The sequence below is a fragment of the Chelon labrosus genome (genome assembly GCF_963514085.1).
Source record: "Chelon labrosus genome assembly, chromosome: 1".
NCBI lineage: Eukaryota > Metazoa > Chordata > Actinopteri > Mugiliformes > Mugilidae > Chelon > Chelon labrosus.
Window position 1 is genome coordinate 9,097,095 of NC_140337.1, and position 26,098 is coordinate 9,123,192.

The 26,098-nt window shown below is 43.8% G+C and overlaps 1 protein-coding gene across 2 annotated transcripts in view; it reads right to left on the reverse strand.

Annotated features, from left to right (window-relative positions):
• Window positions 1-26,098, reverse strand: part of svep1 (sushi, von Willebrand factor type A, EGF and pentraxin domain containing 1) — an 81,677-nt gene that overhangs the window by 7,372 nt on the left and 48,207 nt on the right. For both annotated transcript variants that reach the window (XM_084542632.1, XM_084542631.1), the window contains exons 8-40: window positions 24,317-24,435; window positions 23,680-23,809; window positions 22,305-22,412; window positions 19,171-19,302; window positions 18,712-18,903; window positions 18,382-18,503; window positions 18,183-18,288; window positions 17,891-18,088; window positions 17,399-17,632; window positions 17,150-17,311; window positions 16,851-17,012; window positions 16,302-16,463; window positions 15,546-15,634; window positions 14,009-14,105; window positions 13,780-13,893; window positions 13,440-13,553; window positions 13,149-13,350; window positions 12,767-12,924; window positions 11,953-12,151; window positions 11,688-11,863; window positions 11,434-11,558; window positions 11,111-11,240; window positions 10,801-10,971; window positions 9,819-9,992; window positions 9,594-9,713; window positions 9,243-9,419; window positions 8,216-8,300; window positions 7,910-8,101; window positions 7,655-7,822; window positions 3,873-7,310; window positions 3,378-3,612; window positions 776-931; window positions 124-187 (exon numbers count right to left, since the gene is read on the reverse strand). In XM_084542632.1, the coding sequence (XP_084398758.1) occupies window positions 124-187; window positions 776-931; window positions 3,378-3,612; window positions 3,873-7,310; window positions 7,655-7,822; window positions 7,910-8,101; window positions 8,216-8,300; window positions 9,243-9,419; window positions 9,594-9,713; window positions 9,819-9,992; window positions 10,801-10,971; window positions 11,111-11,240; window positions 11,434-11,558; window positions 11,688-11,863; window positions 11,953-12,151; window positions 12,767-12,924; window positions 13,149-13,350; window positions 13,440-13,553; window positions 13,780-13,893; window positions 14,009-14,105; window positions 15,546-15,634; window positions 16,302-16,463; window positions 16,851-17,012; window positions 17,150-17,311; window positions 17,399-17,632; window positions 17,891-18,088; window positions 18,183-18,288; window positions 18,382-18,503; window positions 18,712-18,903; window positions 19,171-19,302; window positions 22,305-22,412; window positions 23,680-23,809; window positions 24,317-24,435 (8,211 nt within the window). The remainder of the gene's footprint in view (window positions 1-123; window positions 188-775; window positions 932-3,377; window positions 3,613-3,872; window positions 7,311-7,654; window positions 7,823-7,909; window positions 8,102-8,215; window positions 8,301-9,242; window positions 9,420-9,593; window positions 9,714-9,818; window positions 9,993-10,800; window positions 10,972-11,110; window positions 11,241-11,433; window positions 11,559-11,687; window positions 11,864-11,952; window positions 12,152-12,766; window positions 12,925-13,148; window positions 13,351-13,439; window positions 13,554-13,779; window positions 13,894-14,008; window positions 14,106-15,545; window positions 15,635-16,301; window positions 16,464-16,850; window positions 17,013-17,149; window positions 17,312-17,398; window positions 17,633-17,890; window positions 18,089-18,182; window positions 18,289-18,381; window positions 18,504-18,711; window positions 18,904-19,170; window positions 19,303-22,304; window positions 22,413-23,679; window positions 23,810-24,316; window positions 24,436-26,098) is intronic.

A 26,098-nucleotide genomic window follows, 5' to 3' on the forward strand; every position in this document is an offset into this window, starting at 1 on the left:
CCTTTGAGACTGTCATCAGAGAAAGAAACTGCTGAGGGGCATTCCTAGTTTTATTTACAAAGAGTTTAAGATTAAATATTTGACAGTGGTATCTTAGTCTGCTCCATCTGTACACAAACCTACCAACACACACTGGCTGAGTGCCGCTCCATGTTCTGTCTCTCTGGCAGGTCTGGATAGAGTTTCCCTGTGATAAAAAACAACAACAGGAGAATATAAAGCTACGAGAGCATTCGATGATCTAAACACATCAGCGTGTACACACCACTTATTGATGTGTACCACAGCAGGAAACATGATCCATGTAAAAACCACTTCACAGATTTCACTGCAGACTGCAGCAGTGTTGTTGTTTATTTAGGAAGTGCTGTTAGAGTCTGTAGCTTGTGAGTCCTCAGCACATTATAAAGGCCTCATTGTTGCGGGCATGCAAAGTGAGCGAGCTAGCATATCAATGTATCAGGAACAGAGTGAATCAGCTCTTTCTGTTGGCTCTGGGACAAAGCACCTCCTACTGATTGCTGAAGAGAAGTCATGTGACTTTCTGTAGCTGACTGCGAGCCATTAGTACAGTCTGTTGTTTAAAAGCACAGAGCAGGAAACCAGAGATTATCAGAGATGAGTGGCTGACATTATCTTTTAAAGCCAAGAAGTTTTTTGTTTTTTGTTTCCTGAAACAGCTGTGCTTTTCTGTCACTGTGTTTTTCTTCGTAATTTCAGGTCATCCATTAAGCCATGTCTTCCACAAAAGAGCATTTGTCCCAGTGAGCAGTACCTCCATGTCAAAGCCAGGCAGGCAGGAGTAGATGACAGAGTCTCCATAGTTGTAGCTGTCCCCTTCAATGATACCGTGAAGAAGAGGAGGGGGTTTCTCACACACCACCATCTCACAGGAAACTGATGTGACGCTTGGAGCCCAGCTTCCACCCACCTTATGACACAGCACAAAACACAGAACAGGGAAGTATTGTATTCTTGCCAAGATTGATAGTGGCAATGAGATGCGTAAACTTTTCACAAGTCATGATGATGTTTGATTTTTACATCATGGTTACTGTATTTTCCGGACTATAAGGCGCACCTGAATATAAGCCGCACCAGCTAAATTTTGGGGAAACTACAGATTGTGCCATATATAAACCGCACCCGACTATAAGCCGCACCCGACTATAAGCCGCACCCGACTATAAACCGCTAGTGTTTTAATGTTTAATTACCGTAAGGGTTTCTTCTACCACGGAGGGGATTGTCGGGACAGAAATGACTGTTTGGAAACGCAAAGCGTCCCATTTATTTACATTTGACAAACATAAATCTGTCGATCAATCAAACAAAAAATCAATCGATCAAACTTTCACATATTTGACATTACAAACAGCATTCGTGCAGTGCACAAATAATACAACAGTGCGCTCCTAGCGCACTTCCTGCATGCACTTGGACGTCAATATGCCGTTCAACATTTGATCGTCAGACTAGATAACTTTTCTGGAGGTCATATGGACGTCTAAGACAGGTGCAGGAAATTGACAAATGTATTTTTTTTTATTTAAGATAAATATCAAACTTGTTGTTATCAACATGATTAATCAATATGAATGATTAATAATTTATACTCATATTCATTGTTGATTGTTGATTTGAGATTAAAAAATATTTATTATTTATTTATTGTACATGATATTACATGTTCGTATTTTTCCTACTGGTTTATTTAAGGGTCTCTGGACCGTAGTTTGTGCAACCAATCCGGTCTGGATAAATTTAACTGAGTTCTGCGCCTCAGTCATATCGGGCGAAATGTGTGCGAATTCGCGACTCTAACTGGCTGAAGCATTGTGTCATCACATACACCGTAAGAGCCACTCCGATTGGCCCAGATGTTCCTCTTCTGTGGAAGCAATGGCCGAGTCTGCACCGTAGGCTACGACCTCTACTACAGCTGTTCTAAATCATCGTTCACTAAATTGCAGGTAAGTTCGGTCAACCCATACTGCCTAGTTAACTTTATGTTCATTTATAGTGTTTGCTGTTTTAGCTTTGTCGTATTAATCTAAACAGTTGTTGCTACAGTTAGCATTGCATCTTTTCCCATCAGCTCGTTAGCTTTTGAACACAACCACCGTGCTAACGTTTACAGACGCTTTAACGTGAACAATTGTACACATTAAAGCGTTTATTAGACGTCGAAATGTTTGCAGGGAACACTGCAAACAACAGTTGTTCGGTCGCTATCATTATCAGAGCGATAGTAGTTATTCCTGTGTGAGACTTTGGCTGGCCACCATTGTTGGGATAACTGTTCTTGTTGTTTTTTTCTGGCAATACAGACGCATTCTAAAAAAGCTGGCGGTGTTAACTGGCGTTTCGATCGCTAATCATTTGTCTTTTTCTACTTGTGCAGATGGAGTCATCCTGTTTGATAATCGGGCAACTGAAGACTTCATAAGGGCAGTTTTTTTTTACTTTTATTTTTATTATATATATTGTACTATTTCTATTATATTTGTATTGTTACATTTTTATTCACAGACCGAAGGTAATTTTATTTATTGTATTTTACCACTTTTTCACAAATTGTACTGCATTTTATGCTGCCTAAGACTGACGTTTGCAATAAAGATTGGGGAAAAAACTGTCGGGATTGGATTGTGATTTATTGTAGACCTGACTGTAGTCTAAAATGAGTTTAAGTTTAACGTAGAAACGACGTCTAGAAGACCACATTTGGACTACAACTGGCTCCTATACAGAGGTCCTGTGGACGTCAGTAACGGACGTTCACTCGACGTCGGGAAAAGACGTCGTCTGTTGTAACAGTCTGCACCTTCAGAGGACCAAACTTCGATGTGCAAAAACGACGTTGAAAAGACGTTATTTGAACGTGTCTTTGCGCAGTGGGCAGTCATAGTACCGTAGTAGTGCAGTATAACAAAAAACAAAGCTTACAACGCTCGACAAGGCAATAACGTTAAATGGCTAAATTTAATTTGTTTGTAAAAGTGTTTGCCTGTAACACGGCAGCAAAAGTGCAGTAACCCGGCTGCTCAACAAAATAACCACCATCTTTTTCGAAAACAGCCAACACAGCAGTAAAGGTGCAGTAACACGGCCGTTTACTGTATCAAAATAACCAGCCTACTATACCAGAAAAGTCAGTTCTTAATCCTCGTGTCATCGTCTATGACATGATAGTGCGCCCCTGGTGACCGTTAGCTGTAAAAATCCATCCGCCGTTGTATGAGCCGCAGGGTCCAAAGCAAGTGACAAAAGTAGCGGCTTATAGTCCAGAATTTACGGTAGTCATTAGATAGTCACGTTAAGATTAATAAGCTAAGAGATAAATATATATAGTAATTAACCAACGTGTTTCCTACCTGACACTCTGCTACTGCTGACCCCTGCAGGTAGAAGCCAGGAGGGCATGAGAGGGCGATGGTGCCCCCGACAGGAGTGAGCTCCTTCCCTGTGATTACCAAATGGGGAATGGAGGAATTGTGGGGTAGCGGGCAGGGGGTGGGGCGGCACCGGATGCTGTGTTTGGACCAGGTGCCATCACTCTGGCAGGACAGAGAGGAGGTCTGTGTGGCCAGTTTGTATCCTTCATCACACCTGGAGAGCAGGAGGTGGACATGAGAAAAAATTGTCAGCGAAATGGTAACTCTTCACAGATAGGACTGGTACATAAGTTAAAAAAACACATTGGTAGAAGTCAATTTACACAGGAGTTATGTCTAGTTAGATGCAGGATTCTAAAAAGCATTTCAGCAACTTGACTACAGCATGTCTTTCCTTTGAAAGTCTTTCATTTTTGTTGGAGAGATAACCAAACTCTGATTTTAACAAACGATCCAGTTATAAACGCTATTTACCTGTATATGATCTGGTTTGGGAAGGTGAAGACGCCTCCCACCACCTGAGCGTTGGCTACCATTGGTGGTCTTCCGCAACTCACAGGCTCACAGGTGATCCTTGGTTCCCCCCACCTGCCATCTCTTCCACATAAGATATATGCGAAACCTCTTTGCTGATAGCCAGGCCGGCACTTGTATAGAGCTGCGTCTGGGCCAGTGGCCCTGCCACCCTGCACAACAGCGTTAGGAACTGTCGGCAGAGCGACGTTGCACCTCCCCCGGCTACACACTGGCACCCCTGGACTCCAAACCCCTCCCTTCTCACACACTGCTTGAGAAGGACCCAGTAACTTGTAGCCGTCGTTACACTGGAAGTGAACTCGGTCCCCACAGGCACGGTCTTGGCCAAGAACCACCCCAAACCTAACTACAGGGGAGGCACACATACATGGCTGGCACTGAGGCACAGTGCCGACCCAAAGACCTTGAGCTGAACACCGCAGGATGGGATCCCCAACTACTTCATAACCATCGAAGCAAACGTATTCCACCACGTCGTCATAGTTAAAGCTGGAGCCATTCAGAAAGCCGTGACTGATGTCCTCGGGTGGATCACAGCTAATAATGTCACAGCGGGGTGGCAGCTTGTCCCAAAGTCCATCTAACTGACAAACAAGTGTAGGATCTCCAATGAGTGTGTATCCTTCATCACATTCATATTTTACCTTGCTGTTGTAGCCATATTCTGATCCCAACATATGCCCATTAGGTATTGGGGAGGGTTTTCCACAGCGGGCTGGTACACAGGCAAGAGACTTGTGACTCCAGGTGCCATCAGCCTGGCAAACACTTACAGACTTTCCTTTTAAGAGGAAACCAGACTGACAGCTTAGTTCTATTTCATTGCTGTAGCTGTAATCTTTGCCTTTAAAAATAATATCACTGGGGATTTTTGGAGGACCACAGTAGACTGGCTCACACTGGGGCTTCTGTCCATTCCACTTCCCATCTGACTGGCAGGCGATAGAGTCACTGCCCTTCAGGACAAAGCCAGGACTACACTCAAAGTGCAACACCTCAGGATAAACAAAATCACCTCCGTGAGCAGTGCCATTAGCGATAGCCCCTGGATCTCCACAGGAAACAGGTCGACAAACTGGGGCATCATTAGTCCACAGTGTACCTGATACACAATGCCTCACAGGCTCCCCCTCCAGCTCGTATCCTTCCTCGCAAGTATATCTGACCATACTTCCAAGGGAGGCATCAGTTACATTCACCCAGCCGTGCTCAGGATTGGGTGGTGTTTCACACTCCGCTGGGACACATGATGGGGCCGTCCCGTTCCATCCACCGTCCTCCTGACACACCAACCTGGTGTGGCTTGTAAGGTCGTAACCTTTGTGGCAACGGTACTCAATCAATGTCCCATGAAGGAAGTTCAAGTCCATTGTTGCAGCTAATGTTCCAGTGTCTTTTGAAGCAGAACCAGATCCTCTCTGCTCCGTCACCCTGACGTACTCCCCAAAGTCAATGTGAGGAGGCAGGCCACAGTCCGAGGGCACACAGATAGGAATAGAGCTAGACCAGCCGAACTCCTCGCACGTTAGATGGTCCTGGCCTACCAGTTGGAAGCCAGGAAAACAGCTGTAGAAAATTGTGACACCGAAACTGTGATCCTGGCCCTCTACAAAACCATTTTCAATTGGTTGGGGTGGAGTGCAGGATATCTGCACACAGGAAGGTGGTTCCACGTCCCACTCCCCACTGGCCAGGCATTTTAGAGTCTCTGGGCCTTGGAGGCGGTAACCACGTCGACAGGAGTAGGTGACACTGTGTCCAAACTGGAGTTTTGTATAGACCACTTTTCCACTTGCTATCTGTTTAGGGATTGAACATTCAATTGGACGGCAAGAAGGCACTCCACCGATCCAGAGTCCCTTCTCTCCACAGAGGACAGTAGAGTTGCCTACTAAATTATATCCAGTCCTACAACTATAAAGTGCTTTGCTGAGGTACATCAGACCCTGAACATCAACAATTCCATTAGAAATCTCTACAGGCTGAGGACATTCAACTGGGATGCATTCTGGGTAAGGACTGCTCCACCGCCCGCTGGCTAGACAGGATACAGAGCCTTCTTTTCTTAAAGTAAAGCCATCAATGCAAGTGTAGGCCACCACAGTACTGAAAGGGAATGGGGACGAGGATGAGGAAGGGCCACCAAATGACACCTGAGGTGGTGAACCACAAAACACTTGCTTACACACTGGAAAGGTGTCATTCCACTCCTGAGATGGGGTGCAGCGGAGGATCCGAGCCCCTTCCAGGGCATAGCCATCCTCGCAGGATAATTCCACTGTCCCAGATTCAGAGTCCAGGCCCTTCAGGACAAGATGGTTCTCCTCCAATGGTGGCTCTGGACACTGGACCGGTGAGCAACGTGGAGGTCTTGCCTTATCCCAACTCCCGTACTTCAGACAGGTCCAGATTGCATCTCCAGCCAGCTCATAACCTTCATCACAGACATATTCCACTTTGCGACCCACCTGAAAATCAGAGCCCCTGTAGTGTCCATGGGAAATGTCAGGAGGAGGGTCACAGGTCAGAAGGACACAGGAGGGAGGATCGTTGTTGGACCACTGTCGATTGGCTTGGCATACTCGTTCTGCGTGACCAATGAGTCTGTAGCCTGCATCACAGGCGTATAGCACGGTGCTGTTAAAGGGGATTCGTGAATTATAAGGAGGATTAATGTGCACATTCTGGTTGCTATGGATAACCTGGAAGTGTCCATTCTTGAGTGGTGGAGGCTGCACGCAGGGGACAGGCACACAGGTAGGCAGGACTCCTCCCCACTCTCCATTGGCCTTGCAGGTCCTCCTCTTCTCCCCTCGAATGAAGAAGCCTTTGTGGCAACTGTACGCCACCATGGCTCCAAAACTATAGTTTGTTCCGCTCACATAGCCCCGATCAATGCTCTGAGGCTTGGAGCACCTCACAGGCACACAGCCAATATCATACGGTGAAGGCTCCCACTCTCCCCCCATCAGGCATCTGAGTGTGGCTGTGGTGTTGAGCATGAAGCCCTCTTCACATTTATAGCTAACTTCAGTGTTGCTAGCATACTTGGGTTTGTTGACTGACTCTAAAATTGCATGGGGCAGGTCGGGTGGTCGCAGGCAGAAGTTTGCAGTGCAGCGGGGAGCCTCCATGCCATCGGGGGGCGACCACACGCCCTGAGCATTGCACACCATCTTAGAGTTGTTGCCAGCGGTGTATCCATCGGTGCAGTAGTAGTTGGCGGTGTCTCCGAACAGCTGGTGGCTCTCATAGGGCTCAGCGTGGTCAATGGCAGGTGGGGGGCCACAGGAGCGAGGGACGCACTGTGCAGAGCTTTCACTCCACTCGCCCGTTGGTAGACATTCTCTGGTCTCTGGGCCAATCAACGTGTAGCTGCACGTAAAGAAGACAAAAAAAAAAAAAAAACGATGAAACCAAAAAGTCACAGCACCACACTCACACAAAAGAACTGTGCAGCTATTCAAGTTGTAGCTGTAAAATCAATAACTCTTGATTGTTTAATGATATTGGAGATGAAGGTACTGATGACCAGCCATTAAACTTAGTAATCTTTAAACTGCCAAAATCATGTGTGACGCTTTGTCCGCCAAGTAACTTGAAAACAACTGAAGCAACAAATGAGCTAGTAATCTAATCTAATCTAATGTCTACTCTTTAGATTTTAGATTTAGTTGACAAGGCAGCATGGTAACTGAGTAGACTTCAACCACATTTACCCTTCTTTGCAGACATAGTGCACCTTGTTTCCCAGTTCATAGTTCTCCCCTATGGTCACAGCATCTTTTAGGGCTGGAGGTTCGTCGCACAGGATGCTCACACAGCGTGGGAAAGGTCTACTCCATTCTCCTGTCGCTTCACAGACCACTTCCGTGGAGCCCTGTGGTCTTCACACCGACACACTGCTTAGTTTACACGCTACTGACACTTATCCAATAAAATGCACACCATCTGATCAGAAAATGTATTCATACCTGTATCCCTCAGCACAGGTGTACGTGACAGTGGACAGGTATGTGTTTGTGTCAAGGTTGTAGTCAGCGTTTTCCACCGTCGGTGGCACCCCGCAGGTCACTGGATGACAGACAGGTGGCGTCCCACTCCACCTCAGACTAACCAGACACTGGAAGTCATAGGGGACTCGAGGCAGGAATCCATTCTTACAGCTAAGGTGAAAAAAGACAGAATAAGATTTACATGATTAAGATTAGCATGCTAATCTTGTTATGCTTTTCTTGACACATCTGTAACACCTTTATTGTAGGGGATGCACATGATACCTGAAAGTCACCTTGCTTCCATAGGTGAAATTGGTTCCCTTCATGATGGAGTTCTCTGGAACACTTGGTGTCGGGCAGGAGAGAGCTAAAGAGCAACAGTAACGAGACAATTAGACAACTGCTGCTTTTGGTTTTCACCTAAAAGTTCTCATAGCTGTAGCTGCCTTTATCTTTTCCTTTGACTTATCAATTTACATTCAATGAGACAGGCGTCAACCAGTCAGGATCAAATGACAGAATGACACAGTCTGCAGTAACTCAGTTTCTGTTCTTGTATGAGCAAGAATCTGGCTTAGAACCAAGACGGAGCTGCTGCAGTGGTCAGGTATTTGAAGACAGCTGCATATGTAATCACCCCTTCACAACACAGGCCATCACGTGTGTCACATAACGTGCGGTTGTGTGTGTACTTTAGCTGTTGTGTGTGTGTGTGTGTGTGTGTGTACGCATGCACGACACGTCCGTATGTTTTCTGAAGCAAGCGTGCAGTTTTGAGCACACCAAGGAATGCTTGACATATAATGAGTCATCTATGTGATATTCAACCCATCTAATCTAATCAATCCGAAAAATTAAACCTGTTTGACCGGATTCATCTTTTTTTTCATATAGACACACATAGCACAGATGAATATCTTAAATCAACACTTAGGATCAGTTCACGTTTGTTTTTGCCTTATCTTTAGATTTTTTGACAACTGGAAATATACAGTATTAAGCTTTATCCTTGTTATAATATTGAAGTAGTTTCCTTTGATTTTCTCAAAGAAGGAAAATGTTGCCCTCTTGTGGTTGGATGTATTATTATTATTATTTTTTTTAAAGTCACATTTTTTTCTTTTGGCTGACTTATAGAAATATCTTACAGTGACTGAGTACATACACACAACTGTACATCAACTCATGCTACAACAGGCCAAAAGAAGCAGCTCAATAACTTTATTCCTGAACAACCAGACAGCAATAGGAGCCTGTAAGTAGTACCACACACTCTGAGTACGTGATTTCATGTTCTTAACTCACTAACCTCTGCAGTATGGGACAGGATCATCCCACGTTCCTGTCTCCAGGCAGCGGAGTCGTGATGACCCAATCAGCTCGTATCCGTCATCGCAGACAAACACGACCTCGCTTCCCATCAGGAACTTGCTGCCTTCCCTGTGACCAAACTCTGGAGACCCAGGGTTGCTGCACTTTACTGGTTCTGAGCACACACACATAACAGCTGGGTTTATATACGGGCAAAACCACTTTGATTGGAAATGTTTGTTGCACCAGTTTGTTTTAACATTTTTATGATTATTTACAGGAGTAGACGATTAAAAAGGACACCAAAAATATCCGTAACTACATCACAAATGCCCATGGCTTCTATTACCTGTGCAGTTTTTGCCGTCTCCACTGTACGGGTGAATACAGGTGCAGGTATAGGAGCCGTCTGTGTTCTGACAGCTGGCGTGACTATCACAGTCAGAGCCCAATGCGCACTCATCCACATCTGACCACAACAAGTCAAATTCACACACAGACAAGCTCATTTAGTCAGTTTCCCAAACAAGATGTTTAGTTCACTTGTAACATTTGAAAGTGTTTAATTACGTACCTAGACAGGCTGGTGGATTTCCTGTCCACTGGCCGCTGTTGGTGCAGCGCACCTTGGCATCTCCCAGCAGGTAAAACCCAGGATTACACTGATAAACCACAGAGCTGCCAGCTTGGTAGTCTGTCCCCTGAAACAAGCCATTCTCCAGGGGATAAGGATCTGCACAGGAGACTCCTGTAAAAAAAAAAAAAGGAGGGTTAGAGGATCTCACTGCAACAGACTCATATATAGCGGATCGTATCGGTTTATTTCTAAAATGTGTCCCACAAAACATGGAAGTCAGTTTTTGCTCCTCTATCAGCAAGAATGTGGCTTAGTGCAAAGATGGAGCTGCTGCTACATTTATGCACTTTAATATCAGAGTTAAACGAAAGGCCAATCACTCATTTTTTTTTCTTTTAATCCAGACTGTGCCTCTCACACATTGTGCAAATGTTTTCATTGTTCTTTGTCCACTGACTGTGTGTCAGCCCACGGACAAGACCCACACCCATACACTCCGCTCATCACAGCTGCCTCTCCTAAGGCTCTATCCATCACTTTATGCATACTCGGACTTAATTTTCCTCTGCAGTCTCCAGAGCAAGATTTTTCTGCTGCCATGTGATGCCCAGACACATCAGTCCTGTGTCAACATATCTTTGTTTCAAATAACTTCTATAATTTACTAAGAGTGACTCATTCACTCCTGGAAAACGAAGGAAGGCCAAGACTGCCCTCTGGAGGATCCTCACAGGAACACTTCAGATACAGAGCTTGGAAAAATATACTTGCAAGACAATTCATTAGGTACACTAGTGAAAATTAGTGTATTATAACATAACATTCCTGCACTATATCCCCTTCATTACTGTTATGTTTGTTTATTCTGAAACAGGGTAGGAAATGTGGTGATTCAACTATATGATTCTTTTTGAAGAGGAAGTTAAAGTAAAGCTAAAATAGGTGAATAACATACATAGAAATATACGACAAAGCTTACGTTCACAGCTGGGCAGGGGGTGGCTCCACTCTCCTTTATTTTGGCACTGCAGCACTGGCTCCCCCACCAGGTAGAAACCAGGGTCACAGGACAGCTGAACCTGTGCGCCTGGGCTAATCTCCACAGATGATGCGTGCAGATGAGGCACAGCGTTCTCCAGCTTAGGGCAGTCTGGAAAAATAGAAATGGCGGAGTCAGAGCTACTTTCATAAACTATACAAACTGTTTAACAAACTATGTTTAAATCCATTTACGATATAGGCTCATCGTTCCAGCTAACATATTTTAAAACTTTGTAAAGCTCTCTTACTAGCGCAGAAGATGCTGCTGAGGTTTACTTTGACTCGTCCCACCACCCCACTGAGAAAGTCAGGCCAGGCAAGAACGTTCCCTCTGTGGGTAACATGGGAGTCAGGACAGCTACTGGACAGGACCTTAATCTATAGCATGGCACAAGAGGTCAGAGGTTAAATAAGAAAATCTGGTGTGTGTTCAAATGCATCTAAATATGGGGTGTCAGAGACATGGTGTAAAATCTTTTACCAAAAGTATTTTTTCTGGACAAATTCACATAACATTTGATAAGCTCAAACCAACACTGAATCGTACAAATAAAGTATTTTTCACGTTTACCTGCTGTGGTGTGAGAACACGATCCCATATGTTCAACTGGCTGATGGAACCAACGAAAGATTCAACTGGGTTGAAGCCCTCTCCTCTCTGATCCTGGTCCTGACCTAATACTAGAGCCCCTCCACCTACAGGACACAGAGCGGTTACACACTACCCACTGAGGAAACGAAAGGCACCCCTTTTCAACAAGGCTACTTCCAAATAAAAACCTCTGTCCTGGCAGAAAAGTCACCAGGCTGAGGATAGCACTACACCTGGGATAGTGGTGCCGACTGACAGGCCTTTGCCTCCGTCTGAGGGCTTCCCATTGATGTAGATTCTCCAGTCACCATCCCAGCTCCTCCACGACACACCGATGTGGTACCATTGACCTGTGTTTACTGCAGGGCAGTCAGTGATACGCTCCTTACCATTCACATACAACACCCACCTGTAGGAAAGGAAGACAGAAACGATCCATACAGTGGAAACCGTACAGGGATTGGGGTCCTCCTAAAGATTTCGCTGAAATAAACTGACCCATTGTAGTCTATCAGAAGGAAAGCATTGTCACTGCCCTCCACAGCGTAGGAGACAGGCGTGCCGTAATTGGTTGTGTCCGACGACCTCATCCAGAAGGTGCAGGTGATTTCTGTCAGGGCTGGCATCACTCCATCCATCATGACGTAACCATGGATACCAGACACCTCAAAGTCCAGGTTGAAGGCAGAGGACATTTCTGATGGGACAAAGCAGAAAATAATTCACACAAGGATTGAAAAAAAGAAAAAACTGGCTGTAGATACTTTCTTAACATGCGCGCTAAGGCAAGCATTATGTGGTTTAATTCTGCACAATGTTTCAATACAAATTTAGAGGTCATGAGGATCGGAAAGGAGAAGAAACTAATACATTTCTTGCCACACAAAACTTTTCTAATAAAGAGCTAAAAAATATAAAATATAATAATTCCTTGTTCTTTTAACTCATAAAATTTCTAATTTATCACACTGGGAAAATGCTGTGAAAATGTAATATTGTCTTAAAAATATGCAAGTCATAGAAAAATAATCAAATGCCTAAAAACCTGAGAGAACAGTTTAACCATGGTTACAGATCAAATGCAGCAGAGTGATGCTTTAAAAGTCATCATAAATGTGTTTTACATTTTGAGCATGTTCAACTTCTTCACATGAAGAGGAACTAATAATCAATCCAAGACCAATCTGTGCTGTCACGGAAACCCACAGCCAGGTGCAACTTGACAGTTGGACAAAACGTGCTTTAATTGTCTCTTTTCCCGTCTTCCTCCTCCAGAGTTGCTATGGTGAATGTGTCTTCTGTCCTATAGTACCTGTCTCACACCTGGTTCCGTTGAACCCAGGGAGGCAGCGGCAGGTGAAGGAGCCAAGACCGTCCAGACAGCTCGCCCCGTTCCTGCAGGGGTTGGGGTCGCACTCGTCCACGTCCACCTCACACAGCCGGCCACGGTAGCCCTCCACGCACTGACACCTGATACAGGGATGTACAACACCACCACGTTTTTCATTAAAGTCATCAGAGACCTTATTGATTTGACCACAGTGCAAAAAGAGATGTCTGAAATATCCATCTACAGTACTGTACAAGCATTAATCTCCTTGTAGGTGCAAAAGTGTATTAAAAACGTATTATAAATCAATCTCAAGTGCATGGAAAGCCGTCATTTTCCCATTTTCCTTCATGATCTTTATTACCTGAAACTGTTAACAGCATCCAGACACGAGCCTCCGTTCAGACAGGGAGTGCTATAACACTCATCAATGTTGATCTCACAGCTATCTCCGGAGAATCCAGCAGCACAGTTACAGGTGTAACCGCCCGCCAGGTCCTCACACACACCTCCATTCAAGCAGGGGTTAGATAGGCACTCGTTGATCTCCAGCTCACAGCGAGAACCTGTAGAAACGTGATAATGAATAGGTTCAATGATCCACCTATGTTGAGCTTGACTGTCTGATGGTCAACAGTCGGTCCTGATATCTGACCTGTGAAGCCGGAGGCGCAGCTGCAGGCAAACCTGTTGACCTTGTCCACGCACACACCTTCATTTAGACAGGGGGAGGAGATGCACTCATTTACTTCCGCCTCACACAAGGAGCCTGAGACACAGGGGCAAAAGTAGGTAAAAAAAGAGAAAGAGAAGAAGGACAAATTAAAGATACAGTATGTGGATAGGATTGATAAAAAGGTCAAGAGTTGATTAAGCCGACAGAGGCAAGGAAACATGTCGAGTGTATCACAGTTACGTAAAGTGTCTAAACCTTTAAAGACCTTATAATTATCATTACTCTTAACGACAACTTGAGTTGCTCAAAGGTTCCTTACCTAAAAACCCAGGCTTGCACTGACACTGGAAGTCTCCCATACCGTCCTTACACAAGCCTCCATTCTGGCATGGAGACGAGTCACACTCGTTTATGTCGACCTCACACTTCGCACCTGAGGGAGAAATCGCAAAGTCGGCTACGGCACATCTGTGGCTGAGATGAAAACCTCGCAGCAACGATCAGAAAAGCAACACAAACCACTAAAGATGATCTTACTGGGGATTTACCTGTGAACCCAGGCATGCAGGTGCAGACGTATCCTGCTCCCACCTCCTCGCATGTTCCCTTATTCTGACACGGATTCAGAAAGCATTCATGGAAAACCTGTAGGAACAGCAGACACGTCTGTCAAGTAAATAAAAACTACTAGCTACAGTAAAGTTGAATACGTATAAATTTCTATTAATATCAAAAACTGACATCTCGCCTCCCATCCAAGAGGTGGAAAGTTTCGGTTTTTATATCAAAACATCAACCCGAGAGCTTCAGGCCTGAACATCTCACCATCCATTTAGAACTGAAGAAGATTCCTGGATAAGTGGTGAAACATCTTAAAGAGAACGGAGTCCAACTGCCCTTGTTTTAGCTTTGTTTTAGATATGATGATTAATGCTTTACCTTCAATTATGTCACAGTTACTGGTTTCATTTACTAGGTGTAGGTAGAGGCTTAATTTTTTTCTCTTTACTTTTTTAGTTTTAATGAAACAAAAAATCTACAGAATCTAATGAATCCAAAAGAAAAGCATTCTTCCTAATGTTACTGAGGCACTTGAAGCTGTTTCACCTTGTATTAGAAGTGAGATTTACGGCTATTTGAAAGGAGCCGGATCTTGTGGATCCGTTCCTTTCAATGAGCCGTTCAAAAGACTGGCTCATGTTGATGTTTTTAAAGGGGAAGTACTGTTTTTTTACAACCTGGACCTTATTTCTAGCATAAATTACGATCATTTACTCACCCATATAACGTTTGTGTTATTTGCACTCCTTCAGGAGATAATTAGATCAGTGTATATCCACATAGTGGGAGTGACTGGGGGCATCGAGACGCAGCCTCTAAATAATGCATTATCTGCCGGGAAACTTGTTAATTTCGCCAATAGTTTGTTATGATACACTAGTGCTATTCCCCGTTGAGTCTGGAGTTACCTGTTATCATCATCTGGGGTTTGTAGATTGACCTACAGATACCGGATGATGTCTTCTGACCTGGATGATGTCATCTCTGAGCGCCGCGTGCACCTGCGATGGTCGGCTTGTTTACCTGTAATTTGCTACTTTGTAGGTCAATCTGCAGAGCCCGGATGATGATAAAAAGTAACTCCAGACTCAACGGGGAATAGCACTAGCGTATCATAACAAAATTTTGGCAAAATGAACGAGTTTCGCAGCAGATAATGCGTTATTTAGAGGCTGCGTCTCGATGTCCCAGTCACTTCTGCTATATGGATCATATTTTATGCTAGAAATAAGGTCCAGGTTGTAAAAAACAGTCGTTTCCTTTAAAACAGCAGTCCAAGGGTAACTCATTTCATCTATTTGGATCAGAATCATTCAAACTTTGACATCGCACCAACGTCAACGTCACATCGCTACCTGGACAGCTGGGATAGGCTCCAGCCCCCCCGCGACCCTTCACAGGACAAGCAGTTACAGAAGATGAATGAATGAACATCTCTACCTTGTACGTATGATGTGTAACCAAGGAGCTCTATGTAGGCTCTTCTACATTTAAAAGCCGTGTCAGAAACGCCTTAAGACTAACCTGACTGCTGGCTTGGTAGTCCTCAATGACCTCCACCTCTGGAGCAGTAGTTACACTCTCCTCCTTTGGAAGAAAGCTGGAGCCAAAACCTGAGAAAGTACAGACAATGTAAGCAAAGACAAGTTGGAAACACAGCAGAGATCTTTCCCTCCGCTACCAGACTTGCCAACGGTTGAGATCCAGCCGAACAAAAACCTGCATTCTTATTCAAAACTGGCAGCGTGCGCTAACCTCTATTCATTCCCACACATCAGGCACGCCGCTGCAGAGCAATAAAAGCCATATTATTTCCATTTCCCCTGATCCTGCGCTGTAATCCTGTTTCTAATATCAACGGAGTCCCAACACAGACCAGACACCACACAAGTGGAGAAGTGGCAGCAGGTTCACGCATAGTAATGGAGAGACTGGGACAAAGCAGTGCCTAAATATACTGGAAATAGAAATAGAATTTACAGCAGAGAGGATTGCCGTTGGATTTTTCTGGTGACATTAATCAGTAAAAAGACAGTGAATACCCTAAAAACAGGCACTGGATATCATCACACAATTTGGCAGTTCACCAGTTAAGACAACTGGTGGACTCTGACTTCATTCTGACACTTATTCTTGTGATGAAGACTTTCCAATGAAGTCTTTTAGTCATTAAAGAATGATTTCCAATTTACTATTGTTTGTAGATCCCACATCATCAAGGCGTTATACCACAAAGCATTTAATCTAATGTTTCAACATTTTTTATGTAGGCACACTTACTGGAGCAGTGCTGTATGGTGTTTGCTCCGGTAACTGTGGTGGTTCCATAAAAGGGACAGGAGAGGCAGTAAGAGCGGCCATGTTCAGGCTGGTAGTAATCTCTGGGACAGGGGTAGCAGGGAACCAGGCCGGTGCGCGAGAAATGACCTGCCGAACAGGGGACTGTAGGAGAGATAGGAGTGAAAGAGGAAAAAAGTCAGGATCGTCCAGAAATGTTTAAAAAAAAAAAAGTGGTATTTTCTGGTTGGAAAACATCTGGCAGTTCCAAGTCCACAATAGTTATAGGTTATTTATGTGTTTTAAGTGGAAAACCCAGGGAGGAAAAATGTCCAAATTTATCCATCCAACTCCAAAGTGCAACCGTTTAAAGTTTCTTCTATTATAAAATTTGACATCAATGCAAAATACTATAAATACACTTTGACTGTTTAGAAGTTGAGATGATATGGTTTATTTTCACCCAAGGATGTTTAGGGTTTGTCAGAGCTGGGGTAACTCACGTTGCTTGGTCGTTAAGGTTGTGCACTTTGTCGTGTCAAACTGTATTACCTCCACACTCTGTGTCATCCACCGCTCCTCGGGTTACGGTGGAAGTCTCATCTGGACAGACCAGACACTCCCTGGCGCCGAAACCAGGCTGGAAGTGACCCAGTGGGCATGACTCACAGATCTCCAGGCCGTTCAGAGAGTGACTACCAGGTTTACACTGACCTGCGATTCACAAAACATTGAGTTATATTTGGAGACACGTATGAAAACCACAAAATGATTCGTTACCAAGAAAAGAAATTGTGAATATTTTTTTAGCAGCAAAAACTGAGGTCTGCGCACAAGTGCAAGTGTTGTACCTTTGCACTCAGTGACGCTGCGGGAGTGCAGGTAGGCCGTTGAAGTTCCTTCAGGGCAGGACTTACACTCCAGCTGACCCTCCTGGTCCTGGTACGAGCCCAGCCAGCAGCTCTCACACTCGTTATATTCCAGAGAAAAGTAAGTTCCCACCGGACACTGGACTGCAAGAGCACTTATAATCAGTGATTTACTGGGAAACATAAATATTTTACGGCATTATTAGACTGTGTACTCGGTGTCCCACTCACCACACATCCTGCCTTTGAGCACCGAGCCTGGCCTGCAGAACAGAGAGGCCTTCTTGCTCTCGAGAGATTTAGGATCTGCTACGATCATCTCTGAGGACACGTGGAAACTGGAGAGCGGCTGCTTGGCCAGCGTTCGTTTGAGCCGATTGGTTAGTTGCTCCAGGGTGCGCAGGAGCCTTTTCTGATTGGCCACTTCTATTGAGTCATTCCTCGACAGGGGCAGAGGGATGCTTGCTGGGAGAATGGTCAAAGTTTAAAGGACTGAACTAAGAGTAACAACAGGTGTCACCACAACAGAAAAAAACATTTAAAAGTTTAAATGTCCTAGTACATTCCATAAAATATGTTCCTCGTTGTGTTTTTTAATTATCTGAGTTCATTACCTGAGTGCCATATACTCTATATTCTCCTGTTTAAAATCTTTGTCACCATCAAGGCTAGCTAGCAGGGTGACAACTCACGGCTCAAAGTACAGAGAAGCATTTATTTTACCTGTGATGTTGAAAAAGATCTGGATCTTCTGGTCTCTGGTGGGGCCTCTAATCCTCCGGTGCCTCTTGGTGCGCTGGTGAGGTTGCAAGCCGCTGGCTTGCTGTCGGCTGGGGAGCTGCCGGGCGCCTGTGGCAAAGCCTGACTCAAAGTAGGCATAATCCTGGGTGCCCTGCGGACTGTTCCCCCAGCCGCCAGGTGCTGACAAATATTAAGAATATTAATGCTGTAAGTATCCTCCTACACGGTTGAAATACAGGCAGGATGTTAAGTGTTTTGTGCGTGTCAGCCTTACCGATAGAAAATCCGTTCTCATAGTCGTAATTGTACTCCAGACAGTGACCCTGAGACATGACCTCCAGCTTGCAGGTGACATCATCGCTGCTGCAGATGTTCGGCAGCTGCACAGAGGAGGGCAAACAGTTACATGTATGTGAAAGATGATTCACAGCTAATCAGAGTGTTTGGGTGTGTGTGTGCGTGCAGGTCCTCACCATGCCTCCCAGTTTGGCGTTGAACTCGCCAGCGAATGACTTCACCAGGTCCACGTCATCGCAGCGAGACGCCTTAAACAGCATCTCAAAGGGCTTGAACCCGTTGTTTGCAACCCGGTTCACTGGGGAAGACAAAGAGGACATTATATATAGGACGGCGCTTTACTTTAAATAGTCTTAATGAAATGAGCGTCCCCAACTTCAAGTGTGCACCACCTCCACATATTTCTGTGTACATACAGCTGAAGAAATCTTCTCATATTCTTCATCTTCACAGTTAGCAGAAAAGCAGCATTAAAGTATACATTTTTAAAACAGTGCTGCACTCACCCGAGCAGTCGGGTCTGTCTGGAGAGTAGGGCGGCTCCCAAACACCATTGTAGGCGCAGAAGTAGTTGTGCACTGCGTCCTGAGTGAAGCTATAGCCGTCTTTACAGTGAAGAGTGCAGTTAACTCCCTCCTCTTCCTCGTAACAGATGAACTCTCCATTCACTGGGACGTATGGTTGGTCACAAGTTGTGCCTGGGCAAACAGAAGCAAATAACATCATCTTTACTGAACAAGAAATGAGTCCACAGTGAAATTCCAACTCCAGCTCCAAATAGCTTTTCATTGATTATAGTTAAGTCAGAAGCCTCATCCAACCTCATGGTTACATTTACTAAATTACATCTTAACAAAACTAAAAAACTAAACTAGAAACACATTAAATTAATCAAAAAGAAGTTAAATAATTACAGAGGATTTTATGAAAGCTTTTTAAAAAGTAATCATGTGTCGGTATGATACCTTGCACAGTCACTGTGAGGTTACAGGTGCGGCTATTTCCTGCTGCGTCAGTAGCAGTGTACTGCACCAGAGTCTCTCCCACTGGGAACTGAGAGCCTGGACTATGGCTGCTAGTTACTGCGAGGCGACCACCTGAAAGAGAGACACATTATTATGACGGAGGAACAGAAGTTTGAAGTATTAAATTTAACTTTTAATGATGTTTAATATTCAACGTGACCATAAGCCGGTGCAGTTATAATGGTCAGACCTACTGCTGCTTTGCCTAACACAGAGTAGAGTGAAAGAACTCTACAATATATTTATTTCGTGCAGATGTTGCAAGGTAACAGTCAGTAGAAAAACATACAATAAACATGCACAACATACATTTTTCCACTCATGCATAATTTATAAGAACTTACACTCACTTGCCAGTTCATTAGGTACACAAGTGACAACGAATTCTTTCTGATATAACAGTCCTGCACTAAATCTTATCTTCACGAAGGTTATGGAATTCAGTTTTGGTTTAAGATAACTGGGAGAGCTGTTGATTCAATGTGTTTCTATTATTTTGGCGACCCCATTTTAGTCAGTGGACTAGGCTAAACAACAGAAACACTTTGTTTAATTCAATCCAGTTTAACAGCACCAAAACCTATATCCGACAAATGATCACACAGTTGCATTACCACCTCTCTGACGCTGTTTGAACATCATTTTGAACCTAATGAACTGTCTAGTGAGTGTATTTTAACAAGTTCAGGATCTTTATCTAAAGTGTTCCTATGAGGATCCTCCAGAGGGCGGTCTTGGCCTTCCCTCATTTTCCAGGAGTGAATGAGTCACTCTTAGTAATTTATAGAAGTTATTTGAAACAAAGATATGTTGACATAAGAGTGATGAGTCTGGGCATCACATGGCAGCAGAAAAATCTTACTCTGGGGACTGAGGAGGAAAATCCAGTCCGAGTATGCATAAAGTGATGGATAGAGCATTAGGAGAGGCAGCTGTGATGAGCGGAGTGTATGGGTGTGGGTCTTGTCCGTGGGCTGACACACAGTCAGTGGACAAAGAACAATGAAAACATTTGCACAAAGTGTGAGAGGCACAGTCTGGATTAAAAGAAAAAAGTGAGTGATTGGCCTTTCGTTTAACTCCGATCCTTTAACAGTAGTTGTTCCAACAGGGCTGACACATGTCTGGTGGAGTGTCTCCCCTTATATTTAGCTTTGTGTGTGTGCGTCTACCAAGTCATGGCTATATATAGAGCTGGCATCAGGGTGTGGGCCTGGAAAAACAAAACACTGACGTCGAAGTAGCGCTCGGCTGACGTTGTGCGGACCCGAAGCAGCCGCAGCAGCCTGTTATTACAGTGTGTGTGTGTGTGTGTTTGATGGGGGTGTGTGTGTGTGTGTTTGATGGGGGTGCACCTCTGCAGACAGGTGGGGAATGGGAATCGCTTGGGGCTTTCAGTGAGTGAGACGTAAAGTTTGGGGCCTGTGTTTGTGCCACCACACAAGCACATATGTGATCACGGTTAGTGTTATTTATGTGCGTATATGGAGCCAGAGTCGGTGGATTACATGTGCCTGACTGTTGGCTGGAGCCCTGGAGAAGTCTGGTTTGTTGTCTGTCACCACCCCGGCTGTTTGGGTAGGGCTGCAGCGCCAGGAGAAAGCCACTGAATTCTACGATATTTAGTCTGTTTGGTACAATGGCCTTCATACACTTCTCTAAAGCAAAATTGATCTGAACAGGGTGTGTATTATGTCTTCAGAACAACCTGTGGGTGCACATCACAACCTTATGATCTGTCAAACTATCCTTGAAGAAGGAAATGTTTCCACTTAGTTCAAGGTACATAGGATCCTGTATACTTATCCGATTAAGTTTTAGTTTAAATGTTCCTTTATTATTTAGTAAAGATATTGTTATGTGCATAAAAGAGCAGCAAATTGTGCCTTTGTGCAAAAATAAAAGGTTAGGCCTCAAAATTTTGCAAAAGGCCGTGACAAGTACAAACCACCTTTTACTTTTTAGCTGTTACTTAGGGTATAAAGAATGTATTCATAAAAAATAATCAATAAAGTAATATGCACTGCACAAATAAGTAGGGCAAGACAATTCTTCTTATACGTTGAATATAAATCTATATAAAACAATATACTCTTTCAGATCACAATATAATGAAGTAATAGTTGTTGAGGCCTACTCACACATTTATACAGGTTCTCTTTTCCCCTCAATTTAAACAATTAACTTACTGAATCCAAATCAGTTTCACTTCCTGTCAAAATCCTTCCTTGACTTTTTAGTCAGTATTGCTGACCTCCAGGTTACCACAAAGCCTCCAAAGTGGTTGCTGTATGTCTCATTTTGAGCTGTACTTTCAAAACCAAAAAAAGATTCTTCCCACCGTACTCCCACATTAGTCATAGTACTATGGCAGCGTTGATTTAAATGTGCAATATTCAACGAACTTTATGTATAACTTTAACTTTTTTAGTACATTTAGCTGCTTGCTTCACAGTTCTTTATTGATTTAAGCGGAGTCAAAATACTTCGGACTAAATTAATATTTTTCCAGTGAGTGTCCTGCTGGAGCGTTAGCTTCACTCAGACAATGATTAATGCGCAATCATATTGTGCCATACAGTTGGTCTGATCAAGAAAAATGATGATTTGACAACCAAGTCAAACAAATTCAACTCAAATACCGAGACACAAGTGCTGTGTGTGCTCACATAATTATACAAGAGACTGTGTGAAAAATGACTGGAATGAGCACATGTTCCCACAAAAGCAAATTTTTCATAGAAATAACACCTGCTTCTCCGCGCTGCCTCCGTCTGTTTTAACATTAACGACGTTAGCAGACTCTGTAACAACTTCATTGGCCCGCTAGTCCTTTCGCTCTCTTGAAGACGGACAAAAATGAGGCGTCCTCGCACACAGTTAAAATCCATCTTCTATGTGCAACGTGTTTCTCACTGTTATTCACACACATAGCCCTCTCCTGATCCCATTTTTCCAGTCACCCACTGGAAAAGATTCTGTTTAACCATCATCAGTGGAGACAGAGGGTGGAGCAAGAGTGGAACGGGACTGCAGAAGAATAAACCGTCTGCAGAGACGACGACCAGACATACCTGAGTTGTCGGAAAACTGCGGGACTTCCCAAACGACTGCCGTCTCTGTGTTTGTGGCCTGGATTGCCGGCGGCGATCTGCACCTGTCAATGACTGGGGGCTCCGTATCTGGAAAGAGATTTCAGATTAAATCACCAGAAGCCAAGGAATCAAACTGCAAACATGTTTAGCTAAAAACATTTTAGCAAACACACAGTTGACTGGGACATATTACAACAATATTAGAAAAAATTCAACTGGGAGCGGAGTGCTATGCTGCGATCTGACTTTTTCAGTGCAGCAGTACACAGTGTCAGAGGGCACTGGTTAAACACATGTCTCTAATAAAATACCACAACGTTCCACCGCCATAATAACATATGGAAATGTTCACGGCTACCATGCTTGAGGTTTTTCCCCCTGACTGCAGTGATTATTGAGCGGCTGACATGGGACACTCCTGTTTTTCGCTCTCAACGGCAACAGTGTTTGGCACCTGCAGGGGCGGACAGACTACATAACTTATTAGCTTGTCAATTAAATCCCAGTTTTATGCCCAACGACTGCAATTAGCTGCAGAACAGAGGCAGGCAAGTAAGGGGTAACAAATTATGATGTTCTGCGACACTACAAAGTTGTAGTATTTACCACGCTTTGATCATTTCAAGTGTGGATATAAATTTCTTGTGTGCACTGTTGAACTGTAATTTACAGTTTCTGATCACTCATATTGAAGATGTCTTCAATAGTGGTCTTACTATTGTTCAGAGTAGAATATAGTAGTGTTAGTTCACTTAATGATGCTTGTGCTGAGAAAGCACTAAGGACAGAGCAGCTTGAGCAGCTCATGTCGGGACACCCATCTGTTTGAGAAGACACATGCTTTATGCCTGACTCAGGAAACACCGATATGACAATGCTGAACAAACAGTGTGTGCATTTTCATGTGAATAGGCTAACACTTCTATGAAAAAATAAAGCTCCAAAACACCTTTTGCATGTTTGCTTTGGTCTTGTCATCTCAAATTGGCAATTGGTCAGAAAAGATGTTGAGATTACTTCAATTATTTCAAGGCTCTAAAAGTTTTTTTTCTTTGTCATTTATTTTATGAAATGGTTGTCTGTCTCTCTATTAGCCCTGTGATAGAACGGCAACCTGTCCCGCTTCTCGCCCGATGACAGCTGGGATAAGTTCCAGCCCGGCCACAGCCCTTCACAGGACAAGCGGTTACAGAAGATGAATGAATGAATGAATTTATTTTATGCTAGAAAGGACAGGAATTAAAGGAATGGCCTGGAGTGTGACCTAAACTCATATGTGCTTTGGAGACGTGCCACAGGCCACGTGCAGCATCCATTGTCTGCTCTGATGCAGTCCCCAGAAGGGTGAGCTCACCAATGACAGTGACTGTAAAGGAGCAGTTGGCCTGGTTGCCGGAGCGGTCGGTCGCAATGTAGGTGATGGTCTCCTTTCCGATGGGTAACAGCTGGGGAGGACTGTAGACTGGCTTCACCTGCACCGCCACCTGGAGGAGGGAGAGGCAGAAGAGGAGACTCAAACCTGAAATTAATGCATATAATAGACATGACAAATGAAATTGTTGCATGTTCTTAGGTGGCTCCTGGTCTTTTGTTAAAGCTTTAGTCTGGAAACAAGAGTGAGCTTTCTTTAATGTTCTGTATATCAAACCAGAGAACCTAGGCATGAGTTGCATAAACCCACAGGTTGGGAATCACTGGACCCTTGAGTAACTCTGGTACTAAGTGGCTAAAAAGACAAGATTTTAATTGAACCTTAATCGTTGGCCTCCTGATAGGTTCGATTACAAGTTTTAATCCTAACTGATGGTACAGGTTTTTTAACATTTTTTGGTAGGAATCGGCCAATGCATGGCTATTGTTTGTTTAACCTAGCAACATAGGAAGTCTAGACTTGACAAAGGGTAGGAGCTCTCTGGTGGGTGGTGAGCAGACCAATCAGAAGGCCAACAAAGGGAAAAAAAAGTCTAAAACATTTTAGACGATCCTCCAACCTCTTCTTTAGAGTTATCTATTGCACTTGGGATGTTCCAGCTGACGTTGGCGGTGCCGCGCCGCTCATCTGTTTCTGCAACAATGTCCGCAGGGCACTGAAGCCTTGGTGGCTCATTATCTACAGAGACACAGAGACCAGAAAATATTAGAGTCAGATGAGGTATACAAACGATTCATTTAAATCCAGCTAATTAAATCAGAATTAGATCCAGATATTGCAGATGTTCACCCCATTACTTCCTGCACACACACACTGACCTCAGCCTGCTCCTTGTTATCACTCTGGGAGTAGGTGTGATGTCATCTGACCCCTGAACTATTTAATCACAACATGTCACACGCTCATTATGAATCATTACTCAGTCAAAGACCCACGCTGCTGGTGTTTCAACAAGCCCAGACCTCACTCATGTTACGTTTATAGGTGGTCCCTTATCTCTGGCCATGCATTAGCTCAACATGGATAACAGTATAGAGCATGGTCAGGGCTCGGAAATCAAAACAGAACGCCCTAACTTTGAACCTGAATCATAATTGTGAATCACAAGTTCCAGTATTAAACTGTATGAGGGTTAAATGTGGGGCAAAGTGTCTATTTCGCCCCTTCATTGCATCAGTTTCAGTAGATCGACCTATAGACCCTTTAGCGGCCTACATCATGTCTACGTCGCTGCGGTTACCTGGAGGCAAAAACCACAGAGCAGAATATGAAGCTATCTTTATCAAAATTTCATCTTGCTGTGCCGGAATTTTATTTTACTACATACCAGTTGCCACTCCGAGTCAAAAAGCCTGTAGTTAAACGCGATATAATGAAAAGATTTGCCTGGGGTGATCATCAAAAATAGTAGTGTGTGCGTTCACGAAATAGCATTAGCTCCCACTAGGAAGTTAGAAATGATGCGCTATGCTAATACCTCGATAGCAAGCTTAATTTAGTTATTATTTTGCTAAACATAACACAGCTAACAACATTTTGCTATTTCATCAGCCTCTGTGGTTGACAAATACGAGATGTAGACTACTTAACCAGTCATGCTAGAGCAGTTAGCTGTCAGGACGTAGCCATTGGTTCCATTCACAATAACCCAAGTCCGGTGCAGGTTTGTTTTCCAGGCTCACACAACACAAATTCAGTAAATACTCTGTACATATTCAGATAAAAAAACGTCACGTTTTCTTCCGCCATTGTCAAAAACAAGCCGACACAAACTGCTAGTCAGAGGGTTAACTAACTTATTACTGTGGATCGTTTTGCCTCCAACTAAGCCCCGCCCACCAGAAAATGTCACCTAGTTTGCTAACACAAATGGATCTATTTATCCGTGGTCCTAACTAGCAAAATGTCATGCTTACAAATCTATGATAATGGAATAAAAAAGTTTTCTTTAATTACTGTTTTTCATTCTTGGTGAAGTCACGGTGACAAACATGAATTGACAAGAGAGAAAACCTGAGAAAAACAACCTCAGTACAATGTGCTGTTGCACTTTGTACATAGCCACCATTCATTTTCCCCACATCTTTTGAGCGGTATATCACAGTTCAAGAGGCATTAAAACTGAACCAGCTAACTTAATCAATGAAGAACGTTTAAGACTCCAGGCCAGTTCTCTTGTCTTGAGATGTTTTGACTTCTCTGTTTGTGGTTAGATGGTTGGTGAAAAACGATTCTGGGAAAACTACAGATCTCTCAGAAACCCTGAGTTGTGTTGGACTTGAGAGTGTAAAAAGTTGCAAAAACATTAGGTACACTAGTGAAAACAAATGGATTATAACAT